Source organism: Perissodus microlepis, chromosome 18, assembly GCF_051167445.1.
Source record: "Perissodus microlepis isolate ML-2025 ecotype Zambia chromosome 18, ASM5116744v1, whole genome shotgun sequence".
NCBI lineage: Eukaryota > Metazoa > Chordata > Actinopteri > Cichliformes > Cichlidae > Perissodus > Perissodus microlepis.
In genome coordinates this window covers 11,135,393-11,153,380 of record NC_140478.1, presented here as the reverse complement: position 1 = coordinate 11,153,380, position 17,988 = coordinate 11,135,393, and the positions used below count along the sequence as shown (strand labels likewise).

At 40.9% G+C, this 17,988-nt stretch overlaps 2 protein-coding genes across 4 annotated transcripts; both read left to right on the top strand.

Moving 5' to 3' along the window:
- Positions 1 to 132: 132 nt before the first annotated feature.
- On the top strand, positions 133 to 12,278 carry agfg1b (ArfGAP with FG repeats 1b). Of its 3 annotated transcripts, none has more exons than XM_084911578.1 (12): positions 133 to 524; positions 3,582 to 3,675; positions 3,941 to 4,056; positions 4,732 to 4,870; positions 5,031 to 5,184; positions 5,369 to 5,476; positions 8,926 to 9,070; positions 9,377 to 9,456; positions 9,562 to 9,654; positions 9,859 to 10,017; positions 10,563 to 10,657; positions 10,778 to 12,278. In XM_084911578.1, exons 1-12 carry the CDS (start codon positions 148 to 150, stop codon positions 10,835 to 10,837), a joined length of 1,620 nt encoding a protein of 539 aa, XP_084767704.1. In that variant the 5' UTR covers positions 133 to 147; the 3' UTR covers positions 10,838 to 12,278. The 3 variants fall into 3 exon arrangements, with proteins under 3 accessions (XP_084767704.1, XP_084767703.1, XP_084767705.1); XM_084911577.1 differs by having other exon boundaries at positions 5,366 to 5,476; XM_084911579.1 differs by lacking the exon at positions 5,369 to 5,476.
- Positions 12,279 to 12,378: 100 nt separating this feature from the next.
- On the top strand, positions 12,379 to 15,550 carry fbxo36b (F-box protein 36b). The gene is given in 5 exon segments (XM_084911583.1): positions 12,379 to 12,656; positions 13,581 to 13,689; positions 14,410 to 14,582; positions 15,254 to 15,377; positions 15,380 to 15,550. Coding segments are annotated over 5 exon segments (555 nt in total). The 5' UTR covers positions 12,379 to 12,560; the 3' UTR covers positions 15,433 to 15,550.
- The last annotated feature ends 2,438 nt before the right edge of the window (positions 15,551 to 17,988 follow it).

Here is a 17,988-nt window from a genome sequence, read left to right as displayed (position 1 = left end):
GTTGCGCGATGTGCTTATGAGCGGATGGACACTGTAAAAGTGCTGTGTTTTCATAGCACATTATTTTCTGAAGCACTTCCAAAGGCAAGTGTTAATTTTAAACCACAATACGAGGCGTCATTCCAAACCAACAGATGGCGCCGGTGGATGAGGAGCTGCTGGGGCTCACTTTTTTCGCGTGTAGGAGAAGAAGTGTGCCAGTCGGTCCGTAGACCTCTCACAGCAAGGTGTCTCTCAGACCACAGTTACCGCCGTCGTACGCGGCAAGTTTGTCCTGAAGACACCCGTCCTGCCCCGCGTCCCTTGACCACACTCCCCCCACCCCTAGGTAAAACAAGCCGTTTTAGTTTTTCGGTCATGGCGACGAGTGCGAAGCGTAAGCAGGAGGAGACTCATCTGAAGATGCTCCGGGAAATGACTAGCCTGCCCGCGAATAGGAAATGCTTCGACTGCGACCAACGCGGCCCGACCTATGTCAACATGACAGTGGGCTCCTTCGTCTGTACCACCTGCTCCGGGATCTTGTGAGTGTCCTTTTGGGCCAAAGTGTTGTATTTATTCTTTAGTGTCCCGCGGTTGGACGGCGGTGGGGACACCGGCGGTGGGGACACCGGCGCTGACTTGGCGGTACCGTTAGCTAGTTAGCTAGTGTTAAAGTGAGGACAGGTAACGCAGACGTTACCTTCGGTTCAGCCCGGAGCTGTCGGGCTGGGATGGGCGGTGTTAGCAGATTGGATTGTTTACATCGCTGCTTTAGTGTGATAACATGTTATTACAAAACACACAGGGTGAGTGAGGGGGCTGTGTCAGTGGCTTGATTGTCTGTGTGAGTGTGTGTGTGTCTAGGGTAGCACGCCTAACGCTGGGTTCGTAACTTTGGCTGACAGTCAAATATTTGACCACCGGGTTCAAAAACGGCACGTCATGGGGGGGAACCTCCTCTAGTTGAACTTTAGCTGGACCTCTGAGAAGGCTTGTCGCAAGAACACACACACATCCAGATAAGCAGAAGCAGGGTGGGTCTCTGAAGTTGGGAAGTAACTGAAGAGCAGCTGGGCCAGTGGGTCGCCTGCAACTGCGACTGAACCACATCTTCCTCATAATGTCAAATCATTGTGAAATCGCAATTCAGGCAATAAACCGGATCAGCGCAATATGCTGTCCGCCCACACCCATTAAGTTGCTGATACTGAGAAACATTTCTGCGTATCCTGCTATCAGTATACAGCATGGTAATTACTTAAGACAAGGTGTTGCCAGCCACTGCTTACCCTTTAAATTGGACATTATGATAGTTTTTAGCCCTGTATTCAATTCTTAAATTCTATTAGAGTAGCTCTGCATGATTGACAGTTCAGCATAAAGCTTGTCTGTCTTATGCCAGGCTTCAGTTTATAACAAGTCTGTCTAAAGCAAGTTTAAAACTAATTTTCTTCTAATTGGCAGCTCCTCACAAACAGAAGGTTTGGACAGCAGGTGGGTGGGGCTTCTATACTCACAGATGGAACATTGTCCTGACCATATTACCGTATATCTGGTTTCTCTGACATCATATGCAGCCCAAAATGGAAAAAACAAGCAAACAAACAAACAAAATGCGAATGGGATTTTAAATATGTTAAAGTATTAGCACACCAACTAAAAAAAGTGATATCAAAAGACTGGGGACTTGTATAGGGTGTACGGCCACATTTTGCCCTATGGTAGTTGTGTTAGGGTTAGGGTTAAGCAGCTACAGGAAATGTTCGTTGGAAGTTGTTGCTGCTCGTTATAGAGTTTGTCATGTAATTTTTTTTGTACAGTCTGCACTTCAAGTGATGAATCATTGTGTTGAGTAAATGTGTGTTCGTGAGTTAACAGTTTAGTCAGATTGTGAGTGTAGATGATTGTGACTCAGAAGAACACAATTTATGAGGAGTCGCTGCAAGAAATCTTGGTATTCACATTTTTTTTCTGGCAACTGGAAATAATTAGATGAATAATCAGTTTCTCAAAGTGAGCTGTGTTCTATGTGGACAGGTCTGTACAATGATTTGGTATGTGCAGACCAAATACTAACTACTGTACTTTTCCCCATGTTTAGACAAAGTGTTGAAGGTCTGTCAAGTTGCAGTTTACATAAATTTTTACATCAATCCTGGTTTCCAATGACAATGTCTCTTTGTTGACCTGAATTCAGTTTGTTTTAAATGAGTTTTGTTTTTCTTCAGCAATAGTTTGGGTTTGAGGACGTTCTGCTTGAGGCAGATTTGGATGTATTTTTTTTTTAATGTAGCCTTGTTTTACTCCTTTTATGTTGATATTGTGTGTGCATGCATATATTCTCTCTTAGCATTTAAACGTGTGATCTTTGTCCTACATAATCAATCAATAAATCACAACATTTTTTTTGGTCATGTTTACTCTTTATGCTAAAGTTCACAAACCAGTTTGTACAAACTTACATTTGGATTTATATGTGTCGCAATCCCTGAATACTCACTAGTGTTACTACACAGTTATTTTGCACTGATTTTTGCACTTGATTCAGATCAGCTGATCGAGATTTGTTTTAACTTTTTTTTCCATGTGTCCATGGTAAATATGGACAGGGACTTTCTTGTTTCAAAACATTAAACCAAAAGTAAGTTTGGGTTTACAGATTATCCATCCATCAGTTCAACGGGCTGGAGCCAGTTCCAGCTGTCATGGGGCGAAAGGTGTGGTCCAACCTAGACAAGTCACCAGTCTGCAACAGAGCTAATACAGAGAGACAAGCAACCGTTCACACTCACATTCACACCTATGGACGGTGTAACATTGCTGATTAACAAACTCCTGCATCACTTCTGACTGTGGGGGGAAGCTGGAGTGATTTCAGAGAGGGAGAACGTGCCGACTACACACAGATTATTTGTTGATATGTTGATATTATGGCATCTGCTAGAAATCCCTAATAAATATATGTCACATGTAATTAAACTATGTCAGTAATGTTTGGGATATCAGTGAATTTACAATTACAATCCTAATATTTGAACCTAAAACTATACTAAGTGCAAACATACTTTTTTTGTTGTTGTTCTGTATTTTAGAAACATCTGTCCGATGTGCTTGGCAGGTCCCAAACAAAGCTGCTTTCTAAAGTTGTCCTTACATGTACCACACTGCAGGAGAAACTCATTTTCAGATGCGTTGGAAATGCTCTTCTTAGAGACAGGAGACATGATGACCACTCTGTCTCCCTGTGATTTCACCGGACATTTCCGCGCAGCTTTTTTCACGCTGGTGTAAATCAGCACTGTGAGAAATCACACAGACTTTGCACAGGGAGCTGACGGGTTAAAAGGCATTTAATGTCTGGCTCCACGGGACATGTGTGTTCTGCATCTATTAATGATATGAAAAGCTCAGGGCTGCTGTTGTGCATGTGTGAAAATGGCTATAAAGTACTCAAGGGTGCGTTCACTCTGACAAGAAGATGTAATGAGGCATCTGTGGTTTGGGTTTCTGTTTGCTTTTTCTTTGTAAACGAACAGCACTGGTTGGCATCCTGCTTCTTTTGTTCTTTAGCTAACAACATATACCTCCTCCACCCACAGGCGAGGACTGAATCCCCCACACAGAGTGAAGTCCATCTCTATGACCACATTCACACAGCAGGAAATCGAGTTCCTACAGAAACACAGCAACGAGGTATCGCGCACACTTTACAGCAAAGCGCTCAGCACTGTCATTTACACTGTCGAGCATTATTTTGATAATCATGTCCTAATTTAGCAGTAGCCTTCTTTATTTGAGTTATTGGCATTCCTTTCTCCTTTTTATATACTCCCATTTCTCTCCACCCCTTCCCCCCTTTTCCCTTTACTCTCCCTCACCTCGTTCATGGCTGTGCCACCACCCCCACCACTATCCTCTCCTTGCCTCCCACTCCCTTCATTCCTGTGCCCCCCTGTAGGTCTGTAAACACATCTGGTTGGGCCTCTATGACGACAGAACATCAGTCGTTCCAGATTTCAGAGAACCACAGAAAGTAAAAGAGTTCCTCCAGGAAAAATATGAAAAGAAGAGATGGTAACATAACCTTGTTGTTTTATTTGTTTTATCAGGTTTGAGCAGTGATATTTGCATACTTTATTTCACTTTTATATATATCTTTTTTTTTAACTGTGTGCAAACATTGGGTTATGTTATAAAGGTAGTAAATACTTTAGAGTGCTAAGAATTCACAAAGTTCTTGTTCAGTCCTTGCTTGTTACTGTCAGCAAAGAAAATGATTGCTGAGCTTTACCTTTGCCAAAAACCATTTTGTTGCTGTGGACTTGGTTAACCATATGTTTGAGTTTGGCAGCACATTCTTCATTGTCTAAGGCTTTCTTTTTCTGTATCATTTTGCTGCTTCTTCTGCAGAATTTTTGGATTTCAAGCACAACTCTCAAATACTCATGTACAAAGCGCGGGGCCAATTTTATCTTCTTTTGAAATACTGTCCTTCTGCCTTTGTCTCAAACACTTATCCAACTTAGTGTCACAAGGGTCATCAACCCTACCATTTATCCAGCACTATAACTAAGTAAATTAAGGTAACAGAAACCATATATGTGAAAATCTTCAGACCATATGCTTCGTTTGAGACCTAAAATGATATGTTCCAATAGCACTTCAGTATGACCATCATGTTATCAAAGCTGTGTGCTGGGACTAAATATGGCTTTTGTTTCGTGCTGGTGCTCTTCCCTGGATTTTTAGGTATGTTCCTCCTGACCAGGCAAGGGTAGTAGCAAATGTTCAGGCTTCTGTGTCCGGCTCCTCAGCAAGCAGCACTGGCAGCACACCAGAAGTCCAACCCCTCAAAACCCTGCAGCTCAATAAGACCCCTCTGCGCCAGGTGAGACGAATGCACACAGAGCCTCTTTCAACCCATCGGCCACTCTTTTCCTTTCTCATTCAATTTTCAGCTGAAGAAAAGTCTTGTTTTTTTTTTGTGTGTGTGATTTTTTTTTTTTTTTTTTTTTTTTTTACAATTTTTTCCTGACTGCACCACCCAGTCTCCGGGGCTAGCTCGTTCCCAAGCTCAGAGCGCTGCTCAGGAGAAGAAATTTGACTTGCTCTCAGACCTGGGTGACATTTTTGCTGCTCCACCCACTCAAACTGCCACCCCTACCAACTTTGCCAACTTTGCACATTTTCCAAACCAGTCAGGTAAGATGTCTTTCATGATTCTCATAACATGTACTGTTGGTGTTTTTTTTAATTGACATCCAACTAGTAAATACAGATATGCGAACACTGTGTTTTGTCATTGTCCCTTACATTTTTCTCTTACCATTGTTTTTATTCCCACATTCATTGTCTGTTGTTAATTTTCCCTTGTGTATGGCAGCAGCACCTCAGGGTAATTCAAATACCAACTTTGCCAACTTTGATGCATTTGGAAACACTGCAATTCCATCCCATCAGAGCACATCACCTCCCTCAAAGTCCTTTTCATCAGGTACCACCCTCCCTGCCATTTTTCCCCTCCATCTTATCCACATGTATGCACCCTTACTACAGTTTTTCTTTATTCATCTCTCACCTGCTGTGTCCTTTGGCCCAGCCCGCTGTATCCAGGAATGCACTCTGGATGCTCGAGGTTTTTGTTGGTCTTTGTCACTGTTGCTATGGTTATCTCGGATGAGCAGTTGTATTTATTGTACTGCTTGGAGGCCATTTAGAGGATGCGTGCACAGGCAGTGCCCTATAGTGTAACGGTCAGCCTAAACTGGAGGGTACATGACATCTGCACAGAGCTTGCATCCATCCTTTGCTGACAATATTGCACATCGTGTGGACGCTAGCAGACCATTGCCAGTGTGTAAAGTATAACGCTGGGCTCAGACTGCACAATATTTTTCTCTCCTACCATGGCCATCGTTTTAGCTTAGGGAGTTACAAACTCATAAAATCCTACCTTTCCTTAACCCTTTCTCGTGTCGTGCTTGCTGGACACACTTCACCAAGTGTGTGATATCATCAGGAACCAGGCTGCAGGCTGGCGGGATTCAGAGAATGTAAACAGACGGGCGGGTATGTAAAATACCGTCTGTCTGCTCCATGTGAGCGTTCCAGCCAGAAAAACTGGCAACATCACAGCTGAGGGGCAGAAAAAACTAAACAGTTTGTGGAGAGCTTGTGTTGTTTAACCTCACAGAAGACACAGAACTGTTGTTGAAGACCTTCTAACATCTTAGTGGTCAGGTTGGTATAACGCGAGGTGTCCCAGAAACAACCTCAGTTTTTATTCAAGATGACATGTTATTAGACAAGAATATAGCCCGTTTTTCCCCCAGACTTAAAACGATGTCCCTTATTGTCCACTTGGACCAAAGTCTCATATCCCAATATGAGACATTTCTCATCCCGATAATGATATATATCACAAAATAGTGCTTTTTCTGTAAATTCTCTGAATCTCGGGCAACTTGACTTGTGTGAAGTGTTTTCAGCTGAGTGTGGTGTACCTGGAGTCGAGTGTTTTGACTGATGCATGAAACTATATATTTTTAGATATAAGTTGTAACGGACGCCTTTTCTTTGTGAGAATTTATTACATGGTGTGCTGTAGGGCTGTTCGATATATCGGATGACGATATAAAAATGTCTATCGTTTCATTTTACGCTATCGTTTGTTTCATGGTGTTGCAAAATAAACTGTTTACGGCAATATTTTTTCATCGTTTTGATGGTCACTGTAGTGGCTATATTAATTTCTTTAAGTTCTCTCTTTCTCTTATATTTAATATAACCACATTACGGACGGACAAGCGCCTGTTTTTATGCGTTGTCGTTAGCAACAACGATGGTAAAACCATCACGTGTCCGCTTGTTTATTTTCCACATAAACCTTTCACAATAAAGCTCAAGATCCTGTTGAGACTTTTCAAAATAAACTGAATCACGTGAAATAGTATGCAGAGTATTTACCGATGAGAAGCAAAAAAGAGCCGTCAGGTGCTAAAAAATAAACCTTAGACTCAAACGTTAGAACAGGCTTTTCCCTGCAGCACGCCGCAAAGAAAACGGCGGCCGTTACAACCTATGTCTAAAAATGTGTAGTTTCATGCATCGGTAAAACACTGGACTCCAGATACACGACGCCCAGCTGGAAAGACTTCAACTACCCGAGATTCACAGAATTTACAGAAAATGTTAAATTTTTGTCATTTATATCGTTATCGGACATAGATGTTTTATATCGGGAAATGAGATTTTGGTCATATCGCACAGCCCTAGTGTGCTGCGGGGAAAAGGCTGTTCTAACGTTTGAATCTAAGGTTTATTTTGAGCACATGACGGCTCTTTTTTTGCTTCTCATCTGTAAACTCTGTCCATACTCTTTCACGTGATTCTTGCGTAGGTGGTAGTAGGACTGGGCGATATATCGATATATTTTCATACGAGATATAAGATGTGACAATATCGTTTATATCGATATAGTATATGTTACGTTATAATTATACTTGTGGAGCCGCAAGTTTGCCTCTCTTTCGTCCACTTTTGTCTCTATGCAACGTTATTGGGCCTCGCCTCTCCTTCACTGAACACAACTCCCCTTCCTCCCCCATCGCTTCACCTGCAGGCAACGACAAGATGGACACGGCAAATCTCCGTTAACGAGTTACCGCGGATCGCCCCGTGCGTGGGGCTGGACGGCGTCAACGTGTTAACGAGCTAACCGCGCTAACGACATGACGGCCTAAAATCCTTTCATTTTCTCAAAAATCGACAGCGCGCCTTATGTATGAATTCTGGTTGTGTTTACTGACCGCGAACCGATTTTATGTGGAACACGGCGCTCAGCAATCTGTCAAAAATGTTTTAGTTCGACTTTGGTAAGCTACGGAGCTGCACCTTGATGGATTGTCGGAGCATTACGGCTACCGTAGTCCGGAGCCTCGCGGAGTAAAACGTACTGTGCTTCAACGTAATATTACCGTATTGTGTGTGTATAAGGACCATAAATGGCACCTGTTAAGAGACACGGTTACTAAGTGGATTTCAAACTCCAGCCTGTCAGTCACGCAGTAGAACTTGGGAACAGAGCAGCTGTGAAATCTGTCTTTGTTATTATGCTCAGCATCTTTTAGTTTACATTTTGACTGCACAATTGTGAGCTTTTTGTTATGCACAAAAACAACATTGTTTTCTTTTATTTATGGAGCATTATTATTTAATAATATTATTTTTGAGTAATTTCTTCATGTACATCTATGCTGTATGTTAATAAAAGTGCCCGTGTGACATCTGGGACACAGCTTTGACTAAGAACTCTCTTTTTGTTCTTACCTTATGGCTTAAAAAAATATATATCGAGATATATATCGTATATCACCATCCAGCTAAAAAATATCGATATGAATTTTGGGTCATATCGGCCAGCCCTAGGTGGTAGAAGACGTTTGTCATGTTTGAGTCTGTGGTGGGGACCAGTTTGCGGCATAATTTGCATAGTACGGTTTTCTGGTCAGTGTCAGACTTTTCATAACCAAACCAAGGTAGCCCCTCGTTTAGGAATAAGATCCTCGATTTTTTTTGACTGGTCCTTCTGTTTGGAGCTACCTGGTTCTGCCTCATCTTCACAAATATTGCTGTAAACCGTGTATTTTGCAACACCACGAAACAAACGATAGTGTCGTTTCGTCATCAGATATATTTGGTCATATCGCACAGCCCTATTGTCCACGTAAGGCCATTTGACAAGTGTTGTGAATACGCATGCATGTCTTTTTAATTTGTGCTCATTTGAAAAAGACATCCCTAAAGGACAGCGAAGGGAGGTTCCCAGCGAGAGAATTGCTCTTGATCCTTTTAATTATTTGGGTGTGTATATGTGTGTGTGTTTGTGCATGTGGCACTTGATGTTTGACTAGTTCTTTTATTGATGTTAATATTTGTTGAAAGGGGGGGGAGTGCCAATTCCATCAGTGTCTAGTGCTGCCACTGCCCAGTGTCAGACAGGGAGCCAAAGAGAGGACCGCTATGCTGCTCTGGCTGAGTTAGACAACGAGCTCAGCTTCTCTGCCTCCACAAGCAGCAATGTGCAAGGGTGAGAAAGTGACACACACACACACACACACACACACACACACACACACACACACACACACACACACACACACACACACACACACACACACACACACACACAGTGAGGTTTACCAGGAACAGTGAATTTGTTCATGTGGCCTCTCTGCTAAGCTGAAAACAGTATTAGAAGAGTATACATTAATTTGATAAGTGTATTTATCAGTGTGATGAACACTTGATGCGGATGCACAAGTGTATGTTAAAAAGGCTGGTAATGCCTTTCGTATCCCTTATTAAACATTCAGTGGCATCATGTTTTTTACAGGAACATATTTGGACCAGCACTGGGTTCATCGCCAGCTCAAAACCCACCTGTGTTACCCAGTATGCAACCTGGCTTTGGAGGTGCTCATGGTGCTCACTACTACAATGATGCATACAGAAATAAAAAAACATTTACCTCTTGTTCATTTAGCTTAAACACTCATTTTATGGCTGTTTTCCATCTAGCCGTCCCATCCACAAATCCATTCGTTGCTGGAGCCATTCCTCCAGAAATGGCCACCAACCCTTTCCAGACCAATGGCAGAGCTCCAGCTGCAGGTGTGTACGCACTTAGAGTTTAACGTACTTCACTATAAATGTTTCTATTTTACTTAGACATTTGTGTTACTTTGATGTAACTCAGTTACATTGGCAAATCACAAAGCTAATAGGCAAAGTATCTAGAATTTACTCCTTGTGTTTGTGTGTGTTGTGGGTATGTGTGTACACTGACCGTGCACACATGCTGTGTGTGTCTTGTAGCCTCGTTTGGTACTGGCTCTATGAGCATGCCTGCAGGCTTTGGGAATGCGTCTTCCTACTGCCTCCCCACCAGTTTCAGCGGAAACTTCCAGCAGCAATTCCCTGGTCAGGCCCCCATCCCTTACTCTCAGCCAGGGGCCTATCACCCTCAGTCTAATGGTTAGTGGTCTTCCACATCCCTCCGTCCTCTTACCCTAAGTGTCTGTGCAGTGGCGGCCATTAATTTAAATTTTTTTTTTGCATGCTTTTCTTTTTTTGTTCTTATTTACATAACAGCTCTCTGCATTAAGAATTAAGTTGAAGCCTTGCTGCCTCAAATTAAAGTGCAGCCTAGCAGTGGCAGCTACTGCACAGTGATAAAAGATTGCATTTAGTATACAAAGCTTTAAGGTCTGCTGTAGTTCAGAATGATGACAATAAATAAATCTCATAAGGCTCTGTTTACACCTGAATGCAATCCAGCATGCCAGGCCGCGGCTTTCTTTGCAATTTAATTTTTTTAGACTCCCGTAGAATTTTTAAAGGTTTGACTCTTGTCATTAAATCATTGTAAAGTGGTTGTCTTTATGTCTTTATGGCCTTATCTTTATGGCATGATGATATAACTGTTGTAATAAAATAAAAGGAAAATACTGGCTCTGCAGAGTGCTGGACAGAGCAGTCCCAAACACATTTAAACCCCTTTACCTTTTGTCTTCCCCCAGGCCCTGGATACCCAGTCTATGGTCAGAACAAGCCCTCGATCACACCATTTGGGCAGCCCATAGCTGTCCCTGGCATGTCCAATAACCCATTTGTGGTGAGCATGCATTACGTTCTCAAAAAGCTGTCACACTAATTAAAAAATGGACTGATTGGTTTTTCTGAAAGACTCATTTTTCTCAAATCAGCGATGTTTTTGGACTCTCTCTTATTTCAGGCAGGAGCACCAGCCGGGCCATTCCCTTCAGGGGGTTCATCCACCAACCCTTTCCTGTAGCACAGCTCCTGGTCCTCTCCACCAGAGGGCAGCATGCAGCACATATTCAAGGCACCCATTCAGTCACAACAAGTGGCAGTACATTTCTAAAAAAGACTTACATTTTTTTTCTTTCTTTTTTTTTCTTTATAAAAAAAAGTTTACAACACTATGAAGGACTGCAAAGGACTTTATTGAAGACCAAGGGACTGTTATGAGGGCAAATGTACTGTTTGATTATATACATTATATGATTTTATTTTTTTTGTTTATAACTGTACGCTCTGTGCATATCACCATTTGTAATCACAATTAAGTACATGTATATGTATAACAAGGACTGAATTAACAAAGGTGAGTATACAGACACCTTGTGGAAAAAAACAAAAAAAGCCCCACTACACACTATCTATGTAGGGTAAGGGTATACATTTTAAGACTATTAACAGGGTTCCATTTAAGTCCATGATCTGTATTTGATGCAGGTGCTTCTTTTTCAAAAGGGATATCTCTTTATTCTAGCTTACTGCTACTATACTGGCACTAAGGTGTTTCCTTTTAACATGCAGATCCAGAGTGCAGTCCGTAAGAAACAAATGTTGCCTGTATACCCAGAGCAGCAGCATCTTTTTCATTTAAAGTAACATCTCACACAGGTTAATGGGGCACAGCAGTGATCCTACACTATTAGTCAAAAGTATGGCCTAAATTTTAGTTTGAAACTAAGTGCAAGTCTTTAGTTAATTGGGCCGGCAGACAACTCAAGATGTTTACAGCTGAAAGGATAAAAAGACAGGCATGTCTGCTAGAGCACAAAAGGCCTTTAATTAAGTACTTCTTGTTTCTGTTACTTTACCTAATTGATAAAATATTTAGTATACTCTAGCAACCTCACTACCGCCGGTTGAATATGTCAGAGGAGATGCTTCAGATATTATATTTTAGGAATATTGTAAAGAGAAAAGGAAAGACTGTTAATGAAAGCTTCGGCGTGTGATCCAGAATGGTTACCTCAAAAAACAAAACAGAGTTGTTCACATGAACATAGATGACTTGTCCTTTTGACAGGGAATGACAGGTTTACCAGAGCCTGCCTAGGCAAACATATACAATATATAAAGTTAAAAAAAAACCCTGTAAGCTATTCAGCGCACTCCCTCAATATCTGTCCTCTTCTTTGCCTTGTTTTTTGAAAAGCTTTTGGAGAGAAGGACAGAGTAAGGAGAATAATAAGGATATAAATGACCAAGTTTGCTTTGGAATGAGGCAAAAGAAAAGAACATTAAATCAGGGACTACTACATTACTGGATCATTACTGCGACTCTGGAGGGTCTCAGCTGTACTGCTTATGACTAACAATGAATTTGACAATGTGTTTCTTGTCTTTACAAGACTAGGTAAGTATATGTGTACATATATAAATATATGTATAAATAAATTAAAAAGATTTTTAACTAGAAATTGTGTCTTATTTATTTGATACTAAAACATGTAGGACTGTTTTAATAAGTCTCTGAAACCTTTGATGATTTACTAATTTCTTGTTTGTAGAGTGTAATAAAGTCCAGTTTTTAGTTGTTGTTTTGTTTTTGTTTCTTTTGAGCAAAAATGTTTAAGCAGCTAAGTTTATACTAAGGTTTCTTTAAGTCATTTAAATTTTGTTTAACATGCAGCGAAATGCATTTTTGCTCTCGGGAAGACCGTTTGACAAAGTTCCGTTGCCATGCCAACATATAAACTGACATGGCGTCCCTTCTAACAGACCCCTTGTTTGAAGTCTCTGGACGGGGACCTGCACCCATTCAGAGCTTTTATCATTTTTCTGTCACTAAGTCAGATGTAAGTAATGTCAGCTTTGATAAGGGCTAATGCTCATTAAAATTTTTTTATTTTCTAAGAAGCCGTTTGCGCCCATGTAGCGACTTCGTGGCAAGAATAAACGTTCAGTTAAGGTTATAACGACGGTTAGCTAACTTAGCTGTAGCCAATAGCAACTCTATCGGTTTAGCATCCTCACCTGTTTGCTACTTATTAACTGCAAGTTACAACCTACAAGGTAAAACAGGGATGTCAAACATAAGGACCGGAGACCAGAATCGGCCAAGACGAAAACTCAAATTAGGCCCACTGGACAGCTTTGGAATAAGTGAAGGGACACATACATTTTGGACTTTTAACTTAATTTGCATACGTTTACAACTTCTTCTATTTCTCCTGATAAAGCCCTTCTAGTCCAACAGCAATGTTCCCGTTTTTTGTTTTTTTTATAAGTTATTTAATTAATTTCTGAAAAAATCTTGTCTTAACCGAGATGTACTGTTGAAATTGCACTTATTCTTCTTATATTAACGTATCCCAGGGATTAAATATGAAGTTAAATTTATTTACAATGACTGAAAGGGGAGTTTCACTGGTCCGGCCGCTCAAAATCAAAGTGCACTGTATGTGGCTCACAATGTAAAATATGACACTCCTGCATTAAAATGTACAGATGTCTGAATAGGTGTTGTTTTTACTGCATTGCTTTGCTTTTCTACTCAGGACATAATAGTATACAGTACAATAGAAAAAGGATTATCCCTCTTTACAGCAGAACTGGCCCATGGGCCCCTCACCTAACTGTTCAGTATGTGTTTCTGAATTGTTTTACTCAAATGTTCTTTATTATATATAAATACCGTAGAGTTGTATGTCTATAAAAATGGAAAAATGGTGGTTGTAAATATCATGATCATAAGTCATACTTTGACCTGCTATTCCCAGGTGGTATGGAGATGGTGGAAGATATCTCCAAGAATTGTAGACAGGTACTCCAAGCCAGGGGAGCTGAAGCAATCCCATGAGGACTTCTTGGATGACACTTGGCTGCACAGTAAGGCCTGATCACATAAATCATAAAGTACATCACATAAATATAGCTAACCTCTTAGCTTTTTCCTTAAGTAAAGAAAGGTAAACACAATGGAAAATATGCATCTTATGACTGAACTTGGTCATGTTCATTAAAGACTTTTAACAGTGGAAAAAAAAGACACACACACACACACACACACAGGTCTAAAAAAAATTGTTGCCATACTGACAGGTTAGAACTTAAACACAACAGATGGTAATGGTGCTTTTCCTACAGGGAGTTTTTGTAGTTAGGGTTATTAGAGATTTTTTGCGTGTTTGAATTATCATTGCAAGAACAGCACAGGCCAAGCAAATTTGTTAACAATGGCTCAGTCAGTCAGCAACACCAGGATGATGGTGTTGTGCCACAAAAGCGATTGTCTGCCAAAAGAAAAAAAAAGAAAAAAGTCTTGTTTTTTTCAAGAGGGCAGAAGAAATTGCTCATAACAAATAACAGAACAGTTCTAAAAAGATATTTGTGTGAGTGTCCCAAAAGAACTGGATTGATTATAATGTGGAACGCAGAGTAGTTCTAAAAACAGGTAATTTCTCTATTTTATATGTAGCCCTTTTGTAAATCCTGTTGTCTATAGCCTGTTTACCAACATAAGCAAATATATATCATACACTGTATTTACTGTATGTGAAAACAACCTTAATGCTTGTATATGGATGACAAATAGAGGCTTCTTTCTAGGTGAGGTCCGCATGGTTTTCGGCCTTCGAATCTTAGAGTACACCACAGCTTTGTGCCGAGGCCATTATGATTATCTGGAGCACTTGTCTGATTCCTTACTTCTGCGGATAATAAATTATCTGGAGCTTGAGGATGTGGGTCAGCTGGGACGAACATCACGCAGGTTCAGAAAGGTGAGTTTAATAAACATGCAAATAAACTTGCTGCCAAAAATAAAGTGCATCATTGGATATTAAATGTGACATCTGTTTACCCTTGCACATTTTGTCTTCTGCCGTGCCGTAATAAATCATCAGGTCTTAAACTGAAGTTGCATTTTATTCCTATATTCAGGGGTGCACATAAGTGGTCCGCAGGTGCGCATTCGCTGTCAAAATAAAAGACGCGCACCAGATAAGAAGTTGCAACGCGCGTTCGTGTACATATAAAAGGCACTGTTTTTGTCTGCTAGAGTGGGATTTTCACGCCATATTCTGCACCACATCTCTGCGCGTTCATCATTTGTTTGAAGCCAGCTCACCTCCTGCAACCACTTTTCCGAGAATACACGCTTCTTTTCCGGTTCGGACTCCTTCTGACATTTCTTTGGAGGTGGAGGAACACCAAAGTAATTGCTTAAAGGAGCTTGCTTCTTCGACATCTTTAAGAGTTCTAAACAAATGTCTGTCCTCCTCCAGAAAATCTTATGTACGCAAACGCGCGTTGCAACTTCTTATCTGGTGCGCGTCTTTTATTTTGACAGGGAATGCGCACCTGCGGACCACTTATGTGCACCCCTGCCTCTATTGTTTTTACTGTCTCCTATGCTCAACACACATCATATTTTGTTATGCCTGGTCTTCAGCTGTGTGGATCAGAGGAGTTTTGGGAACAGGCGGTGCATCGGCATTGCAACACCGTTTCGGCTGAGGTGGCATCTCTGGCAGTAGAAGTGGGGTGGCGTACTATTTTCTTCACCAACAAGTTACAGTTGCAGAAGTTGATCAGCCGCAGGAGGCTCAAGACCGAGGGGCAGACTCCTGACTCAGACACGAAAGAAGAAGAATCTCCTGGCGAAAGCTTGGAGACAAATCAGGCGTTCTGTTCTGAGGAGTCTGACCTTGACATCTGCAGTCTTAAACTTGGCACTGACACTGGCAGTGGCTTGGATTCCAGCTCTCGCTGTGATGTTGACCCTGATCCTGGTTCTGAACCACAGTTTGGCTCTGATTCAAGCAACTCTGTGACTGACCAGTTCTTGGAGGGCACAAGGTATCAGGTTGAAACCCTTACTCAGAGCAGAGTACTGAGCAGTGGAGTAGGAGACTACAGTACAGATCCAGACAAGATACTGAGTTAATCCTTTTATCAGATGTCCCCTAGTCATGTGGTTTAGGTTTACTGTTAAATTAATATGCTGTTTCTGCATATTCAGCTTCCATAAAATTAGTTGTGTGTAGTTTATCTAAAGATGTTTTCTTTCATTGATAAAATGTAAACTAATTTGTGCTTGTTTTATCTTCTGCAGTTTGTTGTTCCATAACTTTTCTCACTTAGCAATTGAGCATAGTCCAAAATTTCTGTAAAATACATTGTGGGAGTGTGTAGCTAATGTAAAACATTGTAGGTTGAAAATATAAATAAATTTAATCTAAAACATGCAGTTCAATTGTCTGACTGTCATTTAATTTTCAGTCTCAGAATAAACTTGCTGCTTTGTTAGGATAAGGATCAGCTTTGCTCAGAGAGACGTATTAAGTAATGATGAGGTAATTACACGATTATTCATATCCGGTAACAAAGCAATATGAGTTTTAACTTTAACTGGGGTAGATGCTGTCACTGAGAAAAACTAACACCTTATTTTGTACCATTTTGCAGGTGATTCAAACACTTGTTTGACAATGCAGTTAAGTTAGCAATTATCATAGGTTAGCAGTAATCTAGGAAATAAATGAGCCCGATTTTATCAGCTGACATCAACTGGATTCTGTTGTACTTCAGTTTTACTGTGAACATCACATTATATATTAATGTTTATCCTGTCAGTGTTACATTCTTAACAAGGAAGAGTTGCTTCAGCCCCTGTGAGGTCACGTGGTGTTATCCAGCTAACCAGGAGATGTTTACTTGTTGCTCTCCTATAGGTTGGGGCCTACAACACTGTAAAAGGGAGGAGCTATGAAATCCTTGTCAGGTACTCAAATATCTGTCCAATCATGCAAGTCCTTTTTTTCTTTTTTAATTAAAGGGACACAGGCTGCTAAAGCTAATGGTCCTTTTCATTTTGGGCATTGTTTTTCTCTACCTTGTCATGTAAGGTTGACTGGATTAGTCACACGACAAAACAGGATTGTTTCTGCAGCTTTTGGGTCAAGTTGCAAATGAACCAAAAGCAAGAGGGCAATAATTTAGCAACTTTCCCAAATGCATCTGTGCAGATGGATGCCTGTATTTGTAGCTAAAACTTGAATTGTTTTTGGGCAGGGATTAGCCAGAAGGAAGTATCAACCACCTGTGCTTCTGACCTGCAATGTGTCTTCTTAAAGGGACACTACTGTGTCTGTTCTCTTGTCTCTGCTGGTGATTTTCCAAGTCTCTGAGCCCTTTTGACTCTGACTTACAGCTTCTAGAAGTCACGTTCGTCATCTTATGGGGTTTTTCCAAGTGACTCTACTGTCTGATGGATGCGTGATTACAGAAGGGAATCTATAACTCATTTTGCTACAATCAAGGTTTCAGATCATAAAAGTTAGAACTCTTATTTAGTAATCTTCCCATTGAGTCTTGAGTTCATGATGTCATTCAGACAGTTTTGTTTTAAAATTCCTCGGTTTGCAGATGAGCGCTCCTCTGATTGTTTTGCTTTCTTTAGTCTTCCTGATAAAATCATGATAAACAATCAGAATCACAAAGTCACCCGTGTGAGCTGACACGCTGCCACATGGTAATCTGATGGTGAACTCATTTCCTCTCTTCAGCAGCAAATTCAAACCTTTGGTTCACATGAAGTGAGTGTGCCTGAGTAGGCAAAATTCTTTGTTAGCTGGTGACTGCCAGGGTCTTTGCAGATGTTTGCATGGCTGTCTGTTTTTGTGACTGCACAGACTTGTGTCAGAGACACTGCAATTCAATGCACTAAATATGGATGGTGGGCGCAGACATTTAATAGGAAAGACACCTCCTCTGTGATTTTTGCAGCTGTCTATCTGTGTCTTTGTTCACAACTGATGATGCAGTTTATGCTGCATTTTTGATAGGGTAGTTATTTGTTTCAGTCACACACATATATATCTATATATTTTGACTGGATCACAGTTGATGTTTTCAAATTTCTGTGAAATCAAAAGGCTTAAGCAAACTTCACCACCATCATCCAAAGTCAGTTCCCTCTTCTATAAGAAGTGGTCACTCTTCATAGGGGCTTTCATGTGCCATTACCTCTACATCAGGCTGCCTATAGAGTCTCCATCTAAAGCATCTACACCTCAGCTTTTGGTTTTTGGTCTTGAAGCTTTCTAAGAAGGAACAGAGAGGACAATAGACCATGAAGTCTTAATATTTTAGGGTTTTCTATATACTTCATGTGTAAGCTGTCCC

Excerpts from the sequence above, each read along its gene's own strand:
- agfg1b (XM_084911577.1), top strand. The coding sequence starts at position 148 with ATGAGGAGCTGCTGGGGCTCACTTTTTTCGCGTGTAGGAGAAGAAGTG. Across the intron at positions 525-3,581 it reads ACCACCTGCTCCGGGATCTT|GCGAGGACTGAATCCCCCAC; the intron begins GTGAGTGTCCTT and ends CTCCACCCACAG. Across the intron at positions 3,676-3,940 it reads TACAGAAACACAGCAACGAG|GTCTGTAAACACATCTGGTT; the intron begins GTATCGCGCACA and ends GCCCCCCTGTAG.